General features: G+C 43.1%; 2 protein-coding genes across 4 annotated transcripts in view; one reads left to right on the top strand and one right to left on the bottom strand.

Annotated features, from left to right (window-relative positions):
• The first annotated feature begins 89 nt into the window (after positions 1-89).
• On the top strand, positions 90-14,415 carry Vti1b (vesicle transport through interaction with t-SNAREs 1B). 3 transcript variants are annotated; one of them, XM_050158518.1, is made up of 7 exons: positions 202-349; positions 4,554-4,595; positions 7,078-7,136; positions 8,366-8,557; positions 11,618-11,791; positions 12,842-12,903; positions 14,106-14,415. In XM_050158518.1, the coding sequence occupies exons 4-7, from the start codon at positions 8,375-8,377 to the stop codon at positions 14,200-14,202; spliced, it is 516 nt and encodes a 171-aa protein (XP_050014475.1). In that variant the 5' UTR covers positions 202-349; positions 4,554-4,595; positions 7,078-7,136; positions 8,366-8,374; the 3' UTR covers positions 14,203-14,415. The 3 variants fall into 3 exon arrangements, with proteins under 3 accessions (XP_050014474.1, XP_050014475.1, XP_050014476.1); XM_050158517.1 differs by lacking the exon at positions 4,554-4,595 and having other exon boundaries at positions 90-349; XM_050158519.1 differs by lacking the exons at positions 202-349; positions 4,554-4,595 and adding an exon at positions 926-947.
• The window catches only part of Arg2 (arginase 2), a 23,630-nt gene continuing 13,613 nt past the window's right edge, over positions 14,384-24,400 (bottom strand). The window contains exons 3-8 of the mRNA XM_050158515.1: positions 22,208-22,385; positions 19,832-19,991; positions 18,872-18,966; positions 18,650-18,754; positions 17,657-17,793; positions 14,384-14,844 (exon numbers count right to left, since the gene is read on the bottom strand). Coding sequence (XP_050014472.1) covers positions 14,639-14,844; positions 17,657-17,793; positions 18,650-18,754; positions 18,872-18,966; positions 19,832-19,991; positions 22,208-22,385 — 881 coding nt within the window. The 3' untranslated portion in view covers positions 14,384-14,638. The remainder of the gene's footprint in view (positions 14,845-17,656; positions 17,794-18,649; positions 18,755-18,871; positions 18,967-19,831; positions 19,992-22,207; positions 22,386-24,400) is intronic.

A 24,400-nucleotide genomic window follows, 5' to 3' on the forward strand; every position in this document is an offset into this window, starting at 1 on the left:
GTAGCCGGGAGACGTCCCCGCCCCGGCTTTCCGTCAGGCTTTGGTGCCCGGCGCCCGTGCGGTGACAGCAAGGGCAGGGCATCCTGCTCGAAGGACCCCGGAAGCGCCTGGTTCCGGGCGGCCCAGGTGCGGCTGTCGCGATGATGGCTTCGGGACCGGGCAGCTGATCGCTGAGGAGGGAGTGGGCCCTGCGCCCGGAGTCTCAGAGGCCGACGCTTACGTGCAGCTTGCGCCATGGCCACCTCCGCCGCCTCCTCCGAGCATTTCGAGAAGCTGCACGAGATCTTCCGCGGCCTCCTGGAAGACCTACGAGGGGTGCCCGAGCGACTGCTGGGGACCGCGGGGACCGGTGAGGCGGGGGCGGGGCCAGACCAGGAGAACTCCGCCCGGTGCGGTCCTCCCAGATGTGGACCCCGGGCTCCCCGCTTCCCATTCGGGCACGCCCCCTGCTGCCGTCCTGCCCCCGACGCCCAGGGTCTCCTGCAGCCCCTTGGCCTGACGGGGCGTGCAAAGGGATAGACATTAGGGTGTCGTCTCCTAGAGATCCTTTCATGTCCTAGAGCCTCAAATTCTTAGTTACCTGCCTCTCCCAGGGGCATAGGAGGTTAAGTCTTCGGTCCTGTGTTTCAGTAAGACGACTTTAAAAAATCGTGAGATTAGGGGTTGGTCGTTTGGTAGGCAATGAAAAGTTTTAAATAATTCTAAACATAGAGTTTAGCTTATGGGTGAGACAGGCGGGAGGTGAGGGAAGTCACACAGCCACACTGAAGAGGAACTTGACTGTGTCCCATCAAGACTTTTGGATGTCGTAGGGGAAATCCGCAAGGAAGCTAAGCAGCTGAGTAATGTGGATTTCATTTTCGAAGCAAGGCTGCGGTAGCTGGCTAGAGGATGTGAGACGGGATGGATATGAGACTGTGTTAGGAGCTTCCGTGGCAGTTGACTAGGTAAGCATGGGACTCTGGAGAGTGAGCCCTTAAATCCAACAGGTGGTTCTGAGGCAGATTTATGAGACTGGTGGATACGAGTAGGAAGATTGACGTTTCCGTGTTTTCTCACGTGATCAGTTGAGTGGAGGAACTTAAATATGAGGAGCAGTTTCGTTTGAGTTTTAGATGGGACTGTCTACCTGTAGAGTGTATTCTGTATCTAGCCTGACAAGATGTTTTTCTGCCATTGAAACCATTATGAAGAATTTATTAATATAGTAAATGTAGTAAAACCCAAGAATTTGCCAGTGGCAAATACTTTTAACCCCAGCACTTGGGATGTAGAAACAGGAGAATCTGTGGGAGTTAAAGTTCAGCCTGGTCTACCTAGTTACAAAGAGAGTTCTAGACTGGATTTTATATACATTATGGTGAGTGGGGGCAGGTGGAGAAAGAGAGACTGGCTTCAGACTGGCTACCTTGCGAGTTATTTTAACCAAACTAGTTTCCTCTAAAAATAAAACATAGCATCTAACTTCCTGGGATTTTTGTGAGGGGGTAAATGACTTAATGTATGTAATACCATCTGGTAGTAGTGAGAGCTACTAGCTATTATTAATATCTCGGAATTTGCTCTTTTTATTTGCATTTATTAGCTCTTTATACAGCTATTCTAAGGATGCTCTTTTTTGTTTGGTTGGTTTTGATTTTTGCTTTGCTTGTTTCTCCGTGTAGCCCTGGCTGACCTGGAACTCCATCTATAGACCAGGCTGGCCTTGAACTCATAAAAACCTGCCTGAGTGCTGAGATTGAAGGTGTGCACCACTATGCCTGGTCTCAGAACACTTACTTTCTAATGTACTCAGCACTTTACACATTTATGACGTAGCATATTGTTTGTGTCTCTGTGACTAGAAAACGAGTTTGGAAGTGTGGTCTACAAATGAGCGCCGGGAACCCCACCCGGGAACTTGTTAGATGCACGTGCTCAGGCCCCACCTCGTGAACAGATCAGTAACTGTCGTGACAGGTGTCTGTCTTAACTGCGCTCGAAGGATTTCTGGTGCTGGCTTAAGTTTGAACTATGAACTAGAAATGAAATAGCATTTTGTTCTGTTCTGTGTGTATCATAAACTCCCAGGAGTAGTGCCCAGCACATCCTAACCTGAATGTGGCGGTGCACACTTAGGAGGCAGTTCAAGGCCAGTCTGGGGTACAGTGGGACCCTGTCTTAAAAAAAAAAAAAAAAAAAAAAGAATTACATATATATTTGTTAAATTACTGCAAAAATCATTTTGGGTTTTTAAGGGTACTATGAGGTCTTAGAAGAAAATAGCTGAGTAAACAGAATAATTTTATTTCTATTTTTCACATTTTCATTACTCTTCATATTGATATGTACACCTATTAAAACAACCGAAGCAAAAGAGATGCTGATTTCCCCAAAGTGTAGTCTGTATTCGCTCTTGGCCTCGAAGGACAGCTGTCACTGTGCGTCCTAGTTCAGGAAGGTTTTGTGGCAGTGACGGTAAGGTCTTACCGTGTATGATAGTCACGGATCTCTTCATCCCACTCATCACCCACACTGCCCTCTGCAGTCACTATTGCTGCATTGCACTTATGCAGAGAGTGCATTGTTAGTCTACAGATAGAACCCGCAGGCCACAGCAGTGTCACACTAGTGTGCTCGAAGCAAATGGTCTTGATGAAACTGAAGGTTTTCACTAATGAGCCAGCATATAAGGAGAGGGTGACAACCTTCATAGTGCATCAACTTGAGCCTTTTCTAGCTGCTTTTCAAAGCCTATTTCCATTTAATTCCAGAATGTGATGCTAACCCCTTTATCAAATGAAGCAGTTGACCCTCCCCCTTCACTCACATCTGACAGATGAGGTATATGCAATTGCTTCCAGTGGTTCACTCTTGGTTTGGGGGCCCATCCTTCCCACTATACAATTCGATTTTAGCATGGATTCCAGCTCCCTAAAAGAGTAAGAGATTTTTTTGTTTTTGTTTTTAGAATATTTTATTGGTTGTTAAAGGATGTATGCACTAACGTCCTTCAATTCTACACAGCCATATACAGAAGAATTGGATTCCAAGTCAAAATACTCGCTTCTTAAAGCTAATGTCACCACATACATAGTCCTTTGGCCTTAGGTGCTGGAGACCTACTTTGGTGGGGGTTCAGGTTCCAAAGTAATGTGTAGAGTTGGGGGGCAGGGAGACGAGGAAACAGACACAACCTGACGCTGGCCTTTAATTGAGAAAATATTATACCTTTTATACTGTATAGTTGCACATAGGATTGAGTGGGAGACGAGGGGCTTGTGAGCTGGGGTGTGGCTTGAGATCAGGGGTTGTTGAGGAATCTAGCATTGATCTTGACAATAGGCACCAGTCATCTGTTACAGAAGGGCCATAAGTTCCACTTGCCAGGGATAAGAAGAATAGCTGCATTATCAAGCAGGAACTTTCCTAAGCTCTCAAAGGAATGGAGACCCTTATCCAAATGCCTGACCATGGGAAAAGGACTTCTGGGGAGCAGACACCCTACTACAGTTTCTTTGTCTTACTATATAGGCCTGTTCCCCTCATAATGCTCCCAAAAGGTAAAGTCCTGATGTCTTAATTCTTTTCCCATTATACTGTACCATTCTGATTTCTCTGTATTAACTGAACTCTCGCCGTTAATGGCCTCAGGCTCCGGATCTGAGTTGTAGGCTTTTCTTCTTTGGGATCAGGCGCCTAATAATTCTCTAACTTTCCTGTTCTTGGTGTAATTAGGAGAGCACAATGGAATTCCTGGTTCTGCAGTGGCGGGGATTTCTTTCCAAAGAATTTTTGTGTAGAGAGACTACCATTGTACACATTTTTATCCTTTACAAAATTTCCCAGTAACGAGAATCATTAAAAATAAAAGTAAAAAGGTGCTGAAGAAGTGTGATCTGCAGTGTTGAAATACTGGAACTTCGTCAAGCAGCAGTGACCACCGTGCGGTCCATGCCACTTAGGGAATATGGCTGTCCAGTTTCTAGTTTCTGAAGTTGTAAAATGGAGTTGGTAATCTCTGAGATCCATCCTAGCTGTAATGTTGACTGGTGGGTAAGACTAAAACATAAGAAAGCAGCTAGTGGCCGCTCAGCTGAATAGACAAGCTTCTTTTGACTTCTGAATATTTGCTTTTCCAGCATCTATTTTTCGCAGATTTTTTTCCATCCTAACAGGCTTTGGTGGGGGTCGAGGGCAGCACTAACATGTCTAAATCATGGTGAGGGTGTTAGGGCTTCCGGCTTCACAAGATTGATTCCTGACTACCTTGCTGTGGATGGCACAGCTCTCACAGTAATGCAGCTTGACATAGAGCTTGGGAAGCACATACTTGTCAATTGTTTCCTGTTGCTGTCCCCAACGGCAGGCAGCAGCATTTACAGTGTTCTGAACCTCTTGATGGCGCTGTCTTTGGGCACGCACCTGTCACAGTTCATACAGTGCATTGCCTGTGCATGACTGTGGTCCTTTTTGGTAATCTTGGAGCTTACCAAGACTGGAAAGAGCTTTTCTAGCTTCTTCACCAAAAGGAATGGTTTCTTTCTTATGCCTTCTCTTTGTTTTAAATCTAGGACTCCATAAAGGAGCTCAAACATGAAGTTCTGTTTTGAAAGGTAATACATCACCTAGAAGAATAGTATATAGTTGTAGGGCACTCGTAATAGGACGCTTGGGTTTTATAAGGTCAGGCAGAATTACAGCTCCATCCAGAACGAGTCAAGATACCAGTGACACAGAATTGGTGAAAGCATTCCCCTCATCAAATGCTACCTCTCCCTGCCGCTGTCACTTTCTTGAGTTATTCTAGAATTTGCCCCGAGTAAATGAATAACAAAGAGTGGCACAGTTATAGAAAGAGGGAAGGGATACAGGTATGTATACAGTACTGTGCTGTGCGCTTTCTAGTGAGCTTGAGTTTGGAGATAGGCTTTGCCATAGTAGTAGTGACACTTGGCTTTTTGGGGGCACGCTATTACATAAGAGTGCTTTACTGCTCTGTGCAAGTGACCATTCTTGGTTGCAAGTATTTTTCATTATTGGTGGCTCAGAACACACAGGAACAGTGACATGCTTTGGTGTCCATCTCAGTTATATCATAGATGGTCAAGATAGGGCTAAACTTTTCCCCGTTTGTATTGTTTTTTAAGTAATAGATCATTAGGCTTTGTTTACTTTGTTTGTGGTTTTTGTTTTGTGAGCAGTATGAAGACCAGTTTGCTGGGAGTGCCTTGTATACGTTAAGGGAGTACCAAACAGCAGTGGGTGGGCATAGTAAGTGGGGAGTTGGGAGGTGGTGACAAGAGGATCGAGTTCAGGTCATGCTTGACTACTAAGAAAGTGGTGAGTTTTGAACTGTATGAGACCTTGTTTCAGAAGAGAAAAAAATGAAGCCGGGCGGTGGTGGCGCATGCCTTTAATCCCACTACTTGTGAGGCAGAGACAGGCAGACCTCTGTGAGTTCGAGGCCAGCCTGGTCTACAAGAGCTAGTTCCAGGACAGGCTCCAAAGCTATAGAGAAACCCTGTCTTGAAAAAAACAACAACAAAAAAATTGAGTTCAGAAACTATTGTAAATAATGATAACTTCGTAATAGTAGATCATGTATAGGTTTCCTTATGTAGCTCATTCAGGTGAACAATTTTTTTTAATAAGATTTATTTATTATGTATACAGTATTCTGCCTACATATATCCTATAGGCCAGTAGAGGTCACCAGATCTCATTCCAGATGGTTGTGAGCCACCATGTGGTTGCTGGGAATTGAACTCAGGACCTCTGGAAGAACAGTCAGTGCTCTAAACCTCTGAGCCATCTCTCCAGCCCCCTCAGGTGAACAATTTTGGTTTTTATTTTTGTTTTTTTAAAGCTCTGGAACTCACTTTGTAGACCAGATTGGCCTCAAACTCAGGGATCCACAAACCTCTGCATGGTATTAAAGGTGTAAGCCACAACACCCAGTGGATGCATACATTGTTAGAAATTCAGATTCTTCTCAAATAAAACTGATTGCTTCTTGTTAGCTATGAAGGGATGATCTGCTTCCCTGTTTTATAGCCACAGAAATGAAGAAAATTAGCCGTGCTTTCATGTTAAGGCAGATCCTATGCTGGTTCCCAACCGAATTCCCCCGACTAATTAGGGCTCTCCCCACTACAAAGGTTTACCAGGTGACAGCATTCCGAGTACCTCAGTCATTTTTACTCTGCTAGGTGCCATTTTTAGTTATTTAGACATTCTTCCTTTATCAATGTATTCATGTAAAATATGTGTAATACAGTTAGCTTTAAAGGAAATGTATATTTTAAGTGGAAAATCTTCACATTATAAATAATCAGAAGAAACATAGTAAAGGTGAAATAATATGCATTTAGATATAATAACTTTGAAGCAAGCTTGTTCTCTTATTGCTAAAAGGGAAGAGCAGTAGTTTCTGTTAAAGACAAAACAGCAGGGGTGGTTGTACTCACTATACCTCTAGCATTTGGGAGACTAAGCCAGGAGGATTAAAAGTTGAAGGCAGCCTGGCCAACATAGGGAGAGCCGGCTTAAGCAAATAAGCAAACAAATGTGTGCAGCAATTTAGCTGACATGTGAAGGGCTGAGAAAGGAATGACAGTCACGTTCAAGTCATTGTCCATGCCACCACGGGTGCGAGAGATGCATCACACTGTGAGCAGAGGGGGTAAATTTTGAGTTTGTTTTTGCAGAATAGTGGTGGTTACAGACTCACTTTGGAAACCCAGTGTTGGTAGACATTCATATTGATGCGAGAGAGCCTGCCCCTCCATGAGGGTGGGAGGAGAAAAGGTTAGACGTGATTATTAATTTAAACCTGTAATAGGATGCTGTTGGCTTTAGAACCAGATAATTGTTAGGCTAGACTTTGTCCTCAGCAGAAATATTTCCCTGGGTACTAAATGCCAGTGCAGTAGGCATTCTTCAGGCACAGTGAGAGCAAGTCTCTAAGCCTATAGGGGGTTAAGTGTTGCCACCCCCACCCAGGGACAAATGGGAAGGTTATTCTAAGCAGTGGGAATGGCCTCTACAAATGCATAGAAGCAGTAATAAACGTTTGGAATGCACTTTCTTTTCTAGAAGAGAAGAAGAAGCTGGTCAGAGATTTTGATGAAAAGCAACAGGAAGCAAATGAAACGGTGAGGACAGGGAGCAAGTCCTTGTTTCTTGTACTTGGTTTTTGTCTGTTCTATAAATACTATGACTTCTTAACAGGTAACCTTTTCCTGTCTACTCATCTTGATTTGGACTGTTTGTAACTCTTAGATTCTCTTTTGTTATTGTATAAAGTACTCTGACAAAAGCACGTTAAAGGAGAGGTTTGTCTGGCTCACAGTCAAGGCTCTAGTCCTATGTCGTAGACAGGTGAGGCAGCAGAACCTGGGGCAGCTGGTCACATCACAGAGCACAATGTGAATGCATGCTCCTGCTCAGCTCTTTCTCCATGCAGTCCAGGATCCTGGGTAGGGGATGGTGCCACCCACAATGGTCAGTCCTTCGCATCCTTGAGTAATGCAATCAAAATCATCCCAGAGGCTGCCCTTGATAACAGGTGTGTCCAGAAATTTGTCCCCTAGGTGATTCTAGATCCTGCCGAGTTAACACCACTATCAACACTTAATAAATGAGGCTGACTGGTGGGAATGGGTGTGAAGGGGGCTTAACAAACACAAATAGGTATGAAGATTTCTGAAGTACAAGCATTTGATGATGCATTCCTGATATGAATAGTAGGGCATTCCCATGCCTTTCCTGAAACTGCCCACTACGATCAGTAACTGACCTTTGTTAAACTTATTAGCACAGATGTATACTTCATGGGACCTGTGTGTTATTTACAGTCTTAGGTATAGAGCCTAGGTCCTTACACATATGGTGTTGGTAGGTAGGCACTCTACCATGGGTGCCTTCATCACATCCTTAGCTTGTGGTGGAAGTTCACGTATATATGTGGGTGCGCATTCATGTGATCTCATTCTTCAGGCTCCATCCACTTTGCCGTTTTCTTTATTCTTTTTTGAGATCTCTCTCTGGCCTGGAACTTGCTAAGTAGGTTATACTGGGCTACACTGGCCAGCACTGGGAGTATAAGTACATACTGCCATCCCCCACTTTATTTACATAGCTTCTGAGGATTTAATTTAGGTCTTCATCTTTGCAAAGCAAGCACTTTACTGTCTTTCCAGCCCCATAACATACTTCCTTGAGTGTCTACTAGAAACTCCTTCAGGTTCTTAAAGTGAGCATGGTGTTTGGCCCTGCCACAAATAGAGTTGCTATTTTGGTATCCTTTGGTAAAGTTTAAACTAGCGTATGCCCAGGTTAGGTAGAAACCAGGCTGTCTACTTACTCCTCTCTGCCTTCCTAGTTGGCAGAAATGGAGGAAGAACTACGGTATGCACCCCTGACTTTCCGTAATCCCATGATGTCTAAACTTCGAAACTACCGCAAGGACCTTGCTAAACTCCATCGCGAGGTGAGAAGCACACCTTTGACAGCCACACCTGGAGGCCGAGGAGATGTGAAGTACGGCGCATATGCCTTAGAGAATGAGCATTTGGTAAGTGGTAAGTGCTTAGTAAGAGTGAGCAGTGGTAGCTGCTCCTCCCTTAAGGGCCTGTGGTACAAGAACTAGACGGGCAACAGTTACGGCAGCGCATGCCGGGGGCTTTGTTTTCCTGCTCTTGGCCTCTTTCCCACATCTAGTCCCATTCTCCCCTCTGGAACCTGCTCTTTTTAATTCGGATCTTCCAAGATTTCTTTGTGTGCACACATATAATACAGATATAGAACAGTACTTTGTTTTTTAGCAAACCTAGAAATTCTTCCTGGCTAGATTCTATCTTGACCTATTGATCTAGTTCCTTTTCTTCTTGAATTTTTCTTCTTTTATATAAATTTTAGAATCATTTTCTCAGCCATATTCCCAAAATCTAGTTAGATTTTAGGTTTTCGTTTTTTTTTTTTTGTTTATTTGTTTTGTTTTGTTTTTGAAGAAACAAGTTTGAGATGGATGCATGTGAACACACCTGTGAAGGCAGGCTGGAAGAAGGCAAATGGAATTTGTTGAAACAGAAGTTGTAAAAATTACTCTGGTCATTTGCTACTTTCCCCTCAAAAATGGGGGTTAAAAAGGTTTTACATTTGTTAATTTCAGAACTTGTAAGTTTTCTTGCAAGGGGATTCTCGATGTTGCCCAGACTTGCCTCAGATGCCCAGTTGAGCCTCCTGACTCTGCACCCTTCCCAAGTCCATATGTCATTGTGGGTAATACAGATTACCTTCAGTAGGGCTATTCCATGTCTGTCTGAGGTTGGTTTATGTGACGCTGTCTTTTCTTGCTTTCTGTAGCCTAATCATTTAGAACTGTATATTTTATTTAAAAAATGTTTTTTCTCCTTTCAGCTAATATAATTTTGTGTTTTTTTAAAACTCCATTTATTTCTATGTATATGGATGTTTGCCTGCATGTCTGTTTACCATGTACATGCAGTTCTCATAGAGGCTAAATGAGAACATTAGATTTCCTGGAACTAGAGTTCCAGATGGTTGTGAGCCACTATGTGGGTGCTAGGAATTAAACCCAGGTTTTCTGGAAGACAGCCAGTGCTCCTAACCACTGGGCTATCTCTCCAGCCCTACTTGTTTATTGTTTATTACATAATTTATTTTGTATTCGTGCATAAACACATGTGTGGAAGTCAAAGGACAAAATTTGCTGGTCTCCATTATTGAACTCAGGTCTTCAGGCTTGGTTGGCAATGAGCCATCTCACCAGCCCCCATTTTTGCTGAACTGGAACTCACTATATTGACCAGACTGGCCTCAGAATTAGAGCCATCCTCCCACTTCTGCCTCCTTGTTAAGATTACAAGCATGAATCATACACACTTGGTTTTATTTGACCCATGGTGATTTTTTCTTTTATGCTTTCTGTGAAGTAAATATCCTTATACTGCTCTAAGAATCTACTTTAAAAAAAAATTTTTTTTTGAGACAGTGTATATTGTTCGTGAACTTGTTGTAGATCAGACTGGCTGTGAACTCAAGAGATCTCCTACCTCTGCTTCTTGAGTACTGGGATTAAAGGTGTGCACTACCTAAGCCCAGGGTCTTTCCCCCCCCCATATAAGGTTTCTCTATGTAGCCCTGGCTGTCCTGAAACTCAAGAGATCCACTTGCCTCTGCCTCCTGAGAACCGAATTCTTGATGACATCTTATGCCATTTGCCACTTGCCCTGTAATAAGCTCTTTGAGCTGAGCCCCTCTTGGTTGTGTGTGCTTCAAATAGGTCAGAGCTTAGTACTGCACCCACCCCTGCCCATAGTTACTAAATACGGCCTGACCTAGGCTGCTTTTGTCGGCATGCTGTTTAGGATTATAGAGGACAGTGGGGACTTTAAAATTTAGAGCTCCTGGGAAGTTAGGGTAGCAGATTCTCCCTTCCCTGTGAGCCAGTCACCAGCGTGTTCACTTCAGAGTGCTGTTTGGCATGAGGTGAAGTTCACCAACAGAGGATAGCCACATAAGTTTTTGTGGGTTTTTTGTTGTTGTTTTTAAGAATGTGGCAATGTCTCTGGCTTTTAATGCCTCAGATCTGTGCTGAGAAAGAGTGCTTTATATGGTCCTTAAGTCCTCAGTACCAGTCAAGCCCATCGTCGGTGAACTAGTCATTTTCCAGAGTTTTAGAGGTTAGCTGTTTACTTGCGGCACTATAAAGTTAAAGGGCAGCCAGGCTGAGCCTGGGGGGTCATGATGAGTTTGAGCTTGAATTACAGTAAAACAAAAAAAAAAAGTAAATATTTAAACAAATAGTTTTAAAGCTGCAGGCTATTTAGCTATTTACATTATCAGGTCACTTTGCTCCCTCCCCTGGCCCAGTCTGAGTGCTGGCTGACATTGCTAGCAACCAACAAGTTACTTGTTTATGGTACACTTCAGCTGGTCCATGGGGGAAATGCTCCAGGTTTTTTTTTTTTTTTCAGTCTCTTCTCTTTACTCATGAAAATATAGCAGGCAGTGGGACACACCTCTTTAGTCTGTGACCTTCATACCTACTGCAGCTGGATATTTCGCCTTGGATTGAAAAAACTATTGCATCTACCCAGGCCTGGTGGCACATACCTGTTTGATCCCAGCACTTGGGAGACAAAGGCAGGTAGATCTCTGTGAGGTGAAGTCAGCCAGGACTACACAGTGAGACCTGTTTCAAAAAAATTCTAACTCTGAGGGATCCAGTGCCCTCTTCTAGCATCCATGTACCCTAGCATGCACATAAATCTTAGAAAACTATGCTGAACGTCTTTTTTCTGGCCATGATTCTCTTGAACCATAAATAACTATTTACATAAGATTACCTTTCATCAGGTATAATTAATCTAAAGATGATTTAATGTATTGAGAAGGTGTATATATATGTTAATATGCAGACACCATAATTTTACACATGGGACTTCAGCAGGAGTGTCCTAGAACCAATGCCCTGCAGATATAAAGGAAAAATTAATGAAATGATTGCTCACTATATCCCTTTTACAAAAGAAGGTCACAAGGAATGTACTGATAATACATTTATAGTGGAATAAACAAGTCTAACACTTCCCTTCCCTATTCCTGTCAGAATCGGCTCCAGTCTCAAAGAGCATTGCTTCTACAAGGCACAGAAAGCCTGAACCGGGCCACCCAAAGCATTGAGCGTTCTCATCGGATTGCCACCGAAACTGACCAGATTGGTACAGAAATCATAGAAGAGCTGGGGGAACAACGGGAACAGTTGGAACGTACCAAGAATAGGGTAAGTCTGGGCAGTCTGTAAAGTAGGTGGGTCCTCCAGAGGCCAGGAGCTACAGCAGGCCTGAATTCCAGGAATAACCCTCCCTCTCTCACACACACACACCCCTATACTTTTCTTAATTTTTAAATTACTTTGCTAAAAAATTCCCTGAGAATTAATTTTACAGGGCCAAGGAGATGGTTCAGTCAATAAAAGTAGCAGCTCATTATCTGTAACGCCAGAGTTGGAGGGTGAGGATTAGATATTGCTCACTAGTCCTTTGGTGCTTGTCACCAGCCATTGTGGCCAGGTGTATTTGAAAGATCCTTTCTTCTTAGTAACATGGAGAGCAACCAAGGAAGGCACCCTCCCTTCTCACAGATAATACACACACATAAAAAAATACATATATATGTGTGACTGAGTTTCGTTTAAGCCTGGAATTCAGTGATCCTCCTGCCTCTTCCTCCTGGAATTAAAGTTGTGTGCCACCATGCTAGACAACAAAGAAGTCATTTTATCCGTAAGATACCCATAAAATAAACCCTTAAAAAAAGAAAAAATAAGCAAACACCAACTCAAGAAGCTCTCCTAGTGTTTTGACTGACAAAATTTAAATCTTAAGTTGTCCTGCAATCACAGGCCAGGTACAGAGGAAACCTTCCTATTTGGCAGTCAAAAAGTTGGATCTTATAACTATGGCACTATTCTCTCTTTTTTTTCCCTTCTCCTGAGACAGGGTCTCATTCTGTAGCTCTGGGTAACCTGGAACTCACTATGTAGACCAGGCTGTCTTCAACACACAGAGCCTGCCTCTGCTTCCCATGTGCTGGAATGCCTTTAGCGTTTCTGTACTTACTCACTGCACCCACTCCTACAAGAACAATGAGATACAGTGGTTCCCTCCTTGATGAGCACCCACACACCTTGACCTCTCTAGGTTCCTTTATTCATACTCAGATATAAGCCATTAAATTCATTGGATTTCCTCTCATGTCTTAAGAAAGACTATTCAAATTCTATAGAATTTTTTTGAAAAGAGGAAGAAATGATGGTTATTTTCTCTTTCAGCTGGTAAACACAAATGAAAACTTGAGCAAAAGCCGAAAGATTCTCCGCTCAATGTCCAGAAAGTAAGTTTCAAGGAAAAAAAAAAAAAGACCCAAAACAAAACCCCCCACAACTTCTCGAGACTTAATGTATTTCAACTAAGAAAGTTTAAAACAGTAACTTAACAAATGTCCTAATAACCTCAGTGCTATACAAGCACTCGACATCCAAAGGATGTAGTTTTGTGCAGTAAGGATCTCATGTTAGGGTTCTGTGTTAAAGCAGAGGGAAGCCTGTCTGCTAGACAGTGTTAACGTCAGTCTCCACTTCTCAGGAGACCTCAGGAACCAATATGCTGTTCCGCTCCCTGAGCAGCTTGGTCAACACCCAGCGTGAACACTGATAAAGCTGAGTTCCTGCCTTTCATGGCAGGCCCTTTTAGAGAGTCCTGTTAGCAAGAAATATCAACAAAACAAGCTGGCAGGTGGTAAAAGTGGCTGTGGGGTGTGTTGAGGGGTAGAAACATTTCCAAAGTTGTCCTCTGACTGCCACAAGTGAACTCTGGTGTTGCGTGCATGCATGCATGCACACGTGCACTAATTAAAACAACCAACCTGAGGTAAGTACTAACAGCAGAAAAACAAGGCCAAAGGGGAGGTACTGACACTAGGGCTAACCTGGGTACATTGGCAGTGTGGTGTGTATTTGTGTACATGTGAGCTGATAAGATCTACAACCATCCATTCTGTTAACTAGTACTTGGAGTAGAATTTCCCCAAATCGTGGTAAATTCCTTGTGAGATAATCTGAAATAAATTATTTAGACAGTGACTGTTTAGTTAGCAGAGCAGAGGGAGAAATAGGAAACAGAAGTTTACAAGAGACTAAAAAGCAGTACTCAGGGCCACTAGTTACTTGACCTAAAAGCAGGGCCCATCCATGACCCTAACTTTGAAATCATAGGGTTCCCCCATCCCTGCTTCCAATGTGCCCTCAGAGCTGTATGTATTAATAGGACCATAATTAAAGCAGCAGAAATACACGTGGGGGATATGTGTAGAATCAAGAAGCCATGTTTGTATTTTGGTATTTATATTCCCGTCTCCCATGTCTCTGATGTACTAAGTGATGTCCTTCAGTTACAGCTGAAGAGCACCATGAATTGTCACTAGCTGAAGGATTTAGGACAAACACAAACTCCATCTGCCTCACTGTATCTAGCATTACAAACAGCTAGAAATAGGTGACCCAGACTCATGGCTACTTACTCTGCTTGTCTTCATAGAGTGACAACCAACAAGCTGCTGCTGTCCATCATCATCTTACTAGAGCTAGCCATCCTGGTCGGTCTGGTGTACTACAAATTCTTTCGACACCATTGAACTTCCTGGAGGGAAGGGATTGTGGACCAGAATCTTGACTCTGAATGAACGGTGTTAAGCATATATATTGCTGCTGCGGGCTAACAGTTCAAGAATGCATTGTGTAGCCAGACTATGGGAGGGAGGGCGATGGAAAACCACATAAATGTGAAGGAACAGCAACAAGACCAGGATGATATACTAAGGTAATAAATGCTGTTTATGACTCCTTCAGATTTACATGTATAACATTAACATCTTGTAAACATCAAAAAACTACAAATACACGTATAGCAGTGGTACTGGTCACCAAACAGAGAAAGGAAATTTTACAATTGCAAGTGCACAGATGTTCTCAGTAAGGCAATATTGATCCAGACAGCCATTTAATATCTGTCCCTTCAATGCCTTGCAGCTCTGGAATGCCATTGTGAGAAGTGCTAGTGTGCAGTATTTCCTAAATTCTCACACGTTCTTCATTTTCTGATTCGTCTGGTGAACTAGGAGTAGGAAGGTGGTCATAGACAATATGTCCTCCTTCTCTTGTCTGGCCAAAACTTGAAGCAATCACATCTACTGCTAGGCTGGCAGTAGCCTTGGCCTCTTGCTCTGAAGTAGCCAAATGAGGATTGACTTCAACGAGATCCAGAGCCGACAGCAGCCCTGAAACAATAAAGATAGAAGACGACCTTAGAAACTTCCCTAGCTGCTGCTTTCTGCAAGGGTTGTTCCATCTGGTAAAAAGTCCTTTTCCAACATAAATTGCCTACTGTCAGTCAGCCTTCTGTAGTTGGCAAGATGGCTCAGTAGGTAAAGGTGCCTTTGCCAAGCCTGACCGCTGAGTTCAGTCCTTGGGTCCCACAGGGTGTTAAGAGCCAGTCCAACAAGTTGTCCACTTGACATGGGCTCACCACTCCCCCACAAACATGAAAGCCAAAATTAACAAAACACCAGCTCGGTGGTGGTAGCATACACCTTTATCCCAGTACTTGGGAGGTAGAGGCAGAGGCAAGCCAATCTGAGTTCAAGGCCAGCCTGGTCTATAGAGTGAGTTCCAGGGCAGTCAGGGATACACAGAGAAACCCTGACTCAAAAACCCATGAGGGCCTGACAAGATGGCTCAGCAGTTAAGAGCCATTGCTCCTCTGGTAGAGGACTCAGGTTCAATTCCATACCAACATGGTGGCTCAATAGCATCTATAGCTCTTAATTCCAAAAGATCCAGCACCTGATCTCCATGGCACCAATTGTATGTGTACATCCAGAACACTCTTACACAAAAGAAAACCTAAAGCCCTTTGCACCTTGTCCACTTGACCACAAGTTATTTAAGTTAAAATAACTATATTAGGACTGAAAAAAGAACCTATCCATATCTACCTTCCACTCCCCCCCCCCCCCAATTTGGTTTACTGGTCTTCAGATTTTCCCCAAAACAAGGTTTCTCTGTATGGCCCTGGCCATGTTAGAACCCACTCTGTAGGCCAAACTGGCCTCAAACTCAGAGATCCACCTGCCTCTTCCTCTTGAGTGTGCCACCACTGCCCAGCACCTCCTAGTTTAGATTTTGCTCTGGATTCATCTACCTCTTAAAGAGTGATCTGAACAAACTAGAATTCAGTAACAAGTATTTAAGAATATTTAGGGTGGCTATAAAGTCAAAGCATATTCTAATACCTAATAGTTTATTATGGTACATGACAAACTGTACAGTGGCTCTTACATTCTTAGTAATGCAGAATTGAGTGTATTTTACAAAACTACAAGGATGTAACTTTGCACTGTCAGCATTTCCTGCACAGGTACTTGTGTCCCTAGTAATTAGTTTCATATTCCCACTGGTTGAACCAGCACCTCTAGCATATCCTAAAATACCCTCTAAAGGGTGTGTACCATCAAAACAATGTAGATGGAATGTTTCCAGACTACTGCCATCCTGCAGATTATTTTAAGTAAATTGTCTTTGACAATATCCGGTCAACAAAATAGAAGGGAAACACAAGACACCACTGCCACAACTGCTTTGTAAGATTGTTAACTCCCCTGAAAGTACTGAACTTCCAAGTTCTCTCTTAACTAAAAAAAAATCATTGGCAATATTTATGTTTGTGGATCTAATAAGTCTGTCTTCCTATTGTCAGATCTGATAGGCAGTTCTCACCTAAGGTTCTAGTAGACTCTAGGACCCAGTTAAGACTGGAGAGATGGATCAGAGGGTAAAGGCTTCTGCCACTAAGGCTCACACCTGACTTGGTGGAAGAGAGTCAAGTACAAGGCCTCTGCCTTCCATGTGTGTTCACAAGTACACACAAGGTAAGTCATTTCTAAAGGGTTTCTGCACCTTTAATCCCAGCACTTGAGAGGTAGAGGCAGGCAGATCTTGAGTTAAAGGCTAGCCTGGGCTACACTTTTTTTTTTTTTTAAGATTCCTTATAGGCCTTGGTCTTTGAGTCTTGGGGTTCTGTTTACTTTTGTCTCCCAGTTTCATGAAATGATGAGTGAAATTGAATCATGTGGTAGTTACTCTTGATAATCTAAAATTCACATTAATCCTTTGTCAGTCATTCTTCTAAAGGTATCCTTCCTATTAAACTTACCAGTAGGCTCCAGGAGAAGGCTTACCTCAGATTAAAGTGAAGAAAGATATTGACATACACTGACTTCAAGACTGAGACTGGGGAGCTAACTCAAGTCAGAGTGCTTGTCCAAAGCATGAGGACCTGAGCGGAATCCTCAGAGCCTGTGTTTAAAAAGCCAGGCACAGGCATAATGCTGTGTGACTGTAATTCCAGTTAGGGAGGCTGAGACAAGTGGATCTTGGAGCTCATTGGCTAGCCAGCTTGCCTACTCAGTGAATTCCATATAGTAAGAGATCCAGGAAACAAGATGGATGGCAACTGAGAAATGACAATGGAGGGTGACCAGATTTTTTTTTTTCTCTAGAGACTGTAAAAGCTAGACATGGTGGCTGGCACATGCCTGTAATCTCAACACCTGGGAGATGAAGGCAGGATATGTAATTCAGTCACCCCCTTCAACTACATGAGTTTAATCATCATTGACTGCATGAGACCTGTTTCCAAAAGATGGCTGTGATGAGCTTAACTCCAAATCACAGCTCCTAGGAACCAACAGCCCCTGACAATGAGAGAAGATGGGCTGCTTGGCCTTGTTTATCACTCTATCTTTAGACAGTTTAGACACTGGGAATGCATGCTTGGCATTCTGTTCGTATATTAAATCTACTACATGGTGAGTGACATAATTTCCTGTTCAGAATTAGTATATTTTGATACAGTCCAGATCCAAAGAGGCCTCTAAATATCCATATACTCTATTAACCTGGTCATATGATATTGAACTATAAAAGTCTAACCAAAAACAAATGCAGAGACACAGAAAAGCGCCCCTGCGGAAAGATTTTGGCATGTTCTATATGTGCAGTTAGCAGGCTGCAGACTTGGCTACCACATACCTGTTTTATGTATTTCTTCAGTAATATACACTCCTTCTCTATAGGTTAATCCCCCTACAACAGGGGTTCCTGTGGCTGGAGCCAGTTTAGGGTCGAATGCATCAATATCAAAACTTAGGTGGATTGGCTTCTGTCTTCTGGAAAGGAAAAGGACGAGAGGATATATAGCTGGTTGTGCTTTCGTCTTCATTCTGTGGCTACAGTCTGATTTTGTTCTAGTCCTGGGGCTTTACTAGCCCAGCGTACTTCTAGATTTTCTATTCCTGGAAATTACTCAGATTGGCATATTAACTTCTTACATTGTACTTTAAGATAGTGCTGTTTATGTTGCTTGCATGCCTCAGAAAAACTCCAGTGTGTATTTCTGGGGTACCTAGGGCAGTAGAACCTCTCACGCCAGTTAATAGAAGGAATCCTTTACTTCCACAATGTACTAATTAAGTTAGCTTCATCTAGGTTATAGTTGTTGCAGCTGAATATAATCCAGTTGAATGCTTTCAGATTTACTCTCCAGTTCTGATGAGTACAGATATCCCATGACTGAAACTAACATGCAACATCCTCATAGCAAATGACTGATTTCTTAGCAGCTTCGACTGACTACCTAGAAGGATGAGAAAAATGATCCTAACTGGCCTGCAGTTTTATGCTTAATACAGAACTCGGATGAAGCAGTAATAAGACTAGGAGGAGCTGAGACTATGGAATACTGAATAAATGCTTCTCATCGTAAGATGCTTGCAAAATTGGTAACGAACAAAATCCATGAGAAGCAGGATGGGCCAGTAAATTAAATGAAACCCTCCCAAATCCAGGAGAATATGATTTGTTTGATAGTGTGCCTTTCTAAAGTATTTGAAAATACATGTCTGTGTTTTGCTTTTATTTAAGAAGTTGCTGTGTTCAGGATACAGACTTAAGCGTGCTGCTCTCCCAGAGTTCGCCCCGTCTCCTCCTGGGACCTAGAAGTAGACATGCTCTGCCATTACTTACTTGCCAATCAGCAGATCAAATGTCTGTTCCATGACCTTCTGGATACCAATTTGATCAATGTCTCTCATGGAAAAATACTGGATGTCATAATTCTTTAAAATAAAACTGGTGAGATAAAAGGAGAAGACTCTAGTTTTTAAAAATGTATATTTAGGAACTCTTGCCTTCATACTGGTAGGCAGGACAGGCTCAAAGCTTTACTAACCCTCTATATCGACTTACTGTTCAGGAGGGTCCACATCTCTTAGGCCAATGTACACAATACTTGGGGAAGAGAGACAAGGTTTGACCCAGGAAAATCCTGGCAGTTGTGGTACCTGTGAAGAGAGGAAAAATTCTTACTCTTAAGACAATCACCATGTGATCTAAGAGTATACGTCACTTCCTTGTCCACTGTATGTTTAAAATGCCACAAAACACACTTGAGCTAGGAGAGAAGACTGTTCAGTGGAAATGTTGCAGAAGGGCAGCTACAAAATACAAGTTTCTTGAGAATGTTTAAAAAAAAATTGCTGGGTGGTGGTGGTGCACACCTTTAATCCCAGCACTTGAGAGGCAGAGGCAGGGGATCTGAGTTCGAGGCCAGCCTGGTCTGCAGAGTGAGTTCCAGGACAGCCAGGGTTACACAGAGAAACCCTGTCTCAGGGAAGAAAAAGTCTCCTAAGGTGATCTGGCTTCTCATTAACTACCTAGGTAGCAGGAATATGCTGGCCAGCCCTTCCCACCCCTTTGCACATTACAGATTGGTTCTTTCATCTTTCATTGGTTTAGCTTGGCTTCTCAGGAGGAATAGAGTCTTGTCTGCCTAGCATAGACTGTCCTGTCTTTTCAAGAGCTCAGAAAAATGGAACCCAAAGGCAAGCAGGGTCACTTAGCCTCTAAATCAGTGTGTTTTAGAGTGTGGGAGCCTCTGATATAGTTCCTGGCTATGGAAGTGTCCAGTACTACAGTTATCACCTACTTCTACAAACTGCTTTTCCTATTGAACCCCCACTGAGAACAGAGACTGTTATCTTGGTGGCCCTAGCATCCAGCTGACTGCCTGGTCCTTAATAATGTGAATAACAAGTGAAGGAGTTGGGCTAGCCACATTCAGCCCACCTTCATCCAAACCTCAACTAGATTCCCAAAGCCCCAGGATAACCCTGCAAGCCTCTCACTTTCCCCTTTTGGCCCACTTACCTTGTCTTGTAGTTCTCTGACGAGAAAAGAAAGTGGTTGTCCGTGAATATTTCCAGATATCGTGGTGAGGGGTGTATGAATGTCAGCATGAGCATCAACCCAGATGACACAGAGATCTGGGTGGTGCCGGGCGTGGCCACTAATGGTACCTATTGCCAGGCTGCAAAGAACAAACATAAAATAATCTTCAAGGCCTTCTGCTTGGCAGTAGACCTGGAAACAGATAACCTCAGCTAACACTGCTTACACTCTGTCCCCAGGGCAAAGGCAGGGTCTGGCCTGAGGCTGGCTTCCCTCGGTTGGACTTCCCAAAGATTAACTTTTAAGTGGCTCCAAGCATGGAAAGATAACACTTTAGAGTCCATGCCCAGTCCCTGGGGATCCAACACCCTCTTCTGGCCTCTGAGAGCATTGTACTTTCATGGTGTACAGGATGCAGGCATACACACAGGCAGGCAGCACACCCATACACATAAAATTAAAGGTTAGGTAAAAAGAATACTGATGCCAGACCCATGTTAATTTGTCCATTAGCCCCTAACCCAGAAAAGGACCTCAAATACTAACATTTGTCCAATGACTTCAATTTAGTTAAGCAATGGGGTCTTGTCTGTAACAATTTGCAGAAAAGCTGTGGAATTCCTTTCATCTAACTTCCAAAGCATCTGGTACACTAGAGGGGTTTTACTGTTTGGTAGAGATGGGGTCTTGTATATTTTCTAGGATGGCGTCCAAGGAGCTCAGGCAGTTCTCCCACTTCAGCTTCCTAGGAAGCTGGGGCTACAGGCATGTGCCACTACATCTAACTTATATTAACTTTTTTGGTTTTTGTTTGTTTTGGTTTTTTGAGACAGGATTTCTCTGTAGCTTTGGAGCCTGTCCTGGAACTAGCTCTTGTAGCCCAGGCTGGCCTCAAACAGAGATCTGCCACCCCGAGTGCTGGGATTAAAGGCGTGTGCCACCACCACCCAATGGTTTTGTTTTTCAAGCAGGGTTTCACTGTATAGCTTTGGCTGTCCTGGAACTAGCTCTGTAGACCAGGCTAATTTCAAACTCAGAGATCCACCTGCCTCTGCCTCCCAAGTGCTGGGATTAAAGGCGTGCGCCACCACCCCCACCCCAGCTTACATTAACTTTTTTTAAAAGATAAAAATTAGGAAGCAGACTTGCAGGTGTAGCTAAGTGGCCCTGCATTTGCCTTAGCATGTGTGAAGCCCTGAGTTTGAATCCCAGCACAACACACACAATCAGCTGTAAAAGCTTGATTGTAATACTGCTTAAACCTGAGAAGTGGGGCTGTTAGACATTAAAGTTACAAGACAGCCACTATTGTGCCCGTGTACACCACTGAAGAAAAGCCATTCAAACTATACTTTATTCCTGCCTGCCAGAATTTAGCAGACTCTAAAACCCTGGCAAGTGTTAGCTTTGAACTGGAAATAGTTTGAAAAATAAAACACTGGTAATACAGCTATAGACAAAAAGAAAAACTAAAGGCTGTGGCTATCACAACAAAGAGGTCTCCAGTGAGACACCCCAAGGGGAAGAAAAAAAAAAAAGATTAAGCATTCAGAGATGGAACTGAGGTAGGAGGCAAGAGACCTGCCTTCTCCTAGTTGATTCTACTGAATGCCCAGTCATCTCCAGAGAACCTGAGTCTGAATTTTATTCCTAAAGAGGAAGCTGCCTGCCTCTGCAGAAGAGTAAAGGTTTAACTTCTGATAGTAATCTAGAAAATTCTCCAAACACCTCAGGGAAAATTGCTAGACTCAATCAAAAAGGGAAAGTAGATTTGGATGGCAGCTCTGGTACTTCCTGGCATTAGGCCTTGAACAAGTTATCTAACCTCTGCCCCTCAGAACTCCTAGCAATAAATGAGATAAGTGGTACCTCCCTGATGACATCTTTGGAGGACTGCCTAACTGAACGTACCAGTGAGTCAATTCTGCTTTCACACGGCCTGGTAAAATCTGACTGCACTAGCCTACAACTCTCCCGCCTCTAAAATTCTCTGGTACTTTCCAGTTTTTCATTTTACGTGTGTTTTATCTAGTCCTAATAGATCTCAGCTGAGCACTTCTCATACTTTGAAAGAACAATTCACTAAGAAAGATCGAAAGGACTGACTGGGTCTCTATCAGAGAGAATATGTTTTAGCATCCCAAGGAAGGATCACGAGCAAATGTACCAGCAGAAATGCTTATGAAAACATGTCACTTCAGTCTATGGATGGATCCTGAGTTCTCCAGAACAGCTCAGTCCAAGTCTACGCTTGCTGTGTTGAGCATAGTCTCGTCAGTTGTGCCTTTTTCTCCAAGTAAGGATGTTGGAATAAGCCAATCACTGAGCCCCAAAGCACCCTTGCTCCCAGCTTACCTGTGGTCTCCTCCTACAGTGACACAGCTGTAGCCACCTGACACAGCTCTGCTAACCACTTCAGCCAGTTCCTGGTTGGCAAGGCCCACCGAGCGAGGGTACACTACCAGATTATTGTATGGATCATCTTTGGGAACTTTAGTAAAATTCAAATCTCCGAAGTCTTTTAGGTGGCATCCTGAAACAAATGAAGAGCAACAAAATGAACTGTTGGTGCCATTCCAACTTCTATTGACCTGGGCTACAAGTCGCTACTGGAGACAAAGTTGTGATAGATCATCCTCATTTTGTCAGGGAACCATCCCTACTGTCATCTGACTGGCAAGGTTAGCGCAAGCCTACGATGGAGGCCTTCTTATGAACACCATTTCCCAGAGGCAAATGAAATTTGGACAGTGAAATCCAGACCCGTTATAAAGTGGAGTTAAAACCCCATCAGGCTATAAAGAAAATGAAGTACTGTTAATTTAGGACACAAACACATGTGTAGAAATTCTTGAGACCCTGGTTTCATCCTCAGCGCTGCAAGAAAACAAATTCTCAATTATTTTTTTTTCAATTATTTTTTCAAGAATAAGAGATTGGGAGCTGAGGTTAGAGAGAGAGCTCAGCAGTTAAGAGCATTTTATGCGCCCGGCGGTGGTGGCACACGCCTTTAATCCCAGCACTCTGGAGGCAGAGGCAGACGGATCTCTGTGAGTTCGAGGCCAGCCTGGTCTGTTCCAGGACAGGCTCTAAAGCTACAGAGAAACCCTGTCTCGAAAAACCAAAAAAAAAAAAAAAAAAAGCATTTTATGCCTCCAGAGGACATGAGGCAACCCTTACATCAACTGCCTATAATTACAACTCCAGGAGAGCCAGTGCCCTGTCTTCTTCAGGCACCAGAGCACACATACATGTATATATACATACGTACATACATACATGCCTTTCAAAAAGTCGGGAGCTGGCATGGTAACACTCCTCTGTACTTGGGAAGTGATGGCAGAGGGCTCGGAAGTTCTCACCTTGATCACATAAACAAGGCCAAGGCCAGTCAAGGCTACAAGACTTATCCCAAAATAATAATAATGATAACAATAACAATAATAGAGGACATAAAGAGAAAAATATCTAAGATTTATTCATTACTTGTAGGGGCTCAAGTCCTGTTCTAACTGCTTAACATAAGTTTTTATTTCAAACTTAAAATAATGAAGCAACTAAAATACTGCCTAATGGATAGATGAAGATCAAAGAAGGGACCTGCTCAAGATCAAAATCTATAGCTAAGACGTCTGAAAAGTGGTTTTTTTTCTTGTTGTTGTTTTTACTATTTTTATTTTTGTTTTGTTTTGTTGAGACAGAATCTCACTGTATATCTTTTGGCCTTGACTCACAGAGATCCACTTGTCTCTGGACTGCTGGAAAAGCCATTCATCTTAATATTTGCAGAGGTTGGTTAAAGAATTGCATTATGACTGGTGCGGATTCATCATGAACTGAAACTGGGCAGTTTAGGAGCTTTCTTCTTTTTTTTTTTTTTTTTTTTTGGTTTTTCGAGACAGGGTTTCTCTGTGGCTTTAGAGCCTGTCCTGGAACAGACCAGGCTGGCCTCGAACTCACAGAGATCCGTCTGCCTCTGCCTCCAGAGTGCTGGGATTAAAGGCGTGTGCCACCACCGCCGGGCGCATAAAATGCTCTTAACTGCTGAGCTCTCTCTCTAACCTCAGCTCCCAATCTCTTATTCTTGAAAAAATAATTGAAAAAAAAATAATTGAGAATTTGTTTTCTTGCAGCGCTGAGGATGAAACCAGGGTCTCAAGAATTTCTACACATGTGTTTGTGTCCTAAATTAACAGTACTTCATTTTCTTTATAGCCTGATGGGGTTTTAACTCCACTTTATAACGGGTCTGGATTTCACTGTCCAAATTTCATTTGCCTCTGGGAAATGGTGTTCATAAGAAGGCCTCCATCGTAGGCTTGCGCTAACCTTGCCAGTCAGATGACAGTAGGGATGGTTCCCTGACAAAATGAGGATGATCTATCACAACTTTGTCTCCAGTAGCGACTTGTAGCCCAGGTCAATAGAAGTTGGAATGGCACCAACAGTTCATTTTGTTGCTCTTCATTTGTTTCAGGATGCCACCTAAAAGACTTCGGAGATTTGAATTTTACTAAAGTTCCCAAAGATGATCCATACAATAATCTG

The sequence above is a fragment of the Alexandromys fortis genome, unplaced genomic scaffold (genome assembly GCF_014885135.2).
Source record: "Alexandromys fortis isolate MF-2015 unplaced genomic scaffold, M_Fortis_MF-2015_v1.1 scaffold_99, whole genome shotgun sequence".
NCBI classification, from domain to species: Eukaryota; Metazoa; Chordata; class Mammalia; order Rodentia; family Cricetidae; genus Alexandromys; species Alexandromys fortis.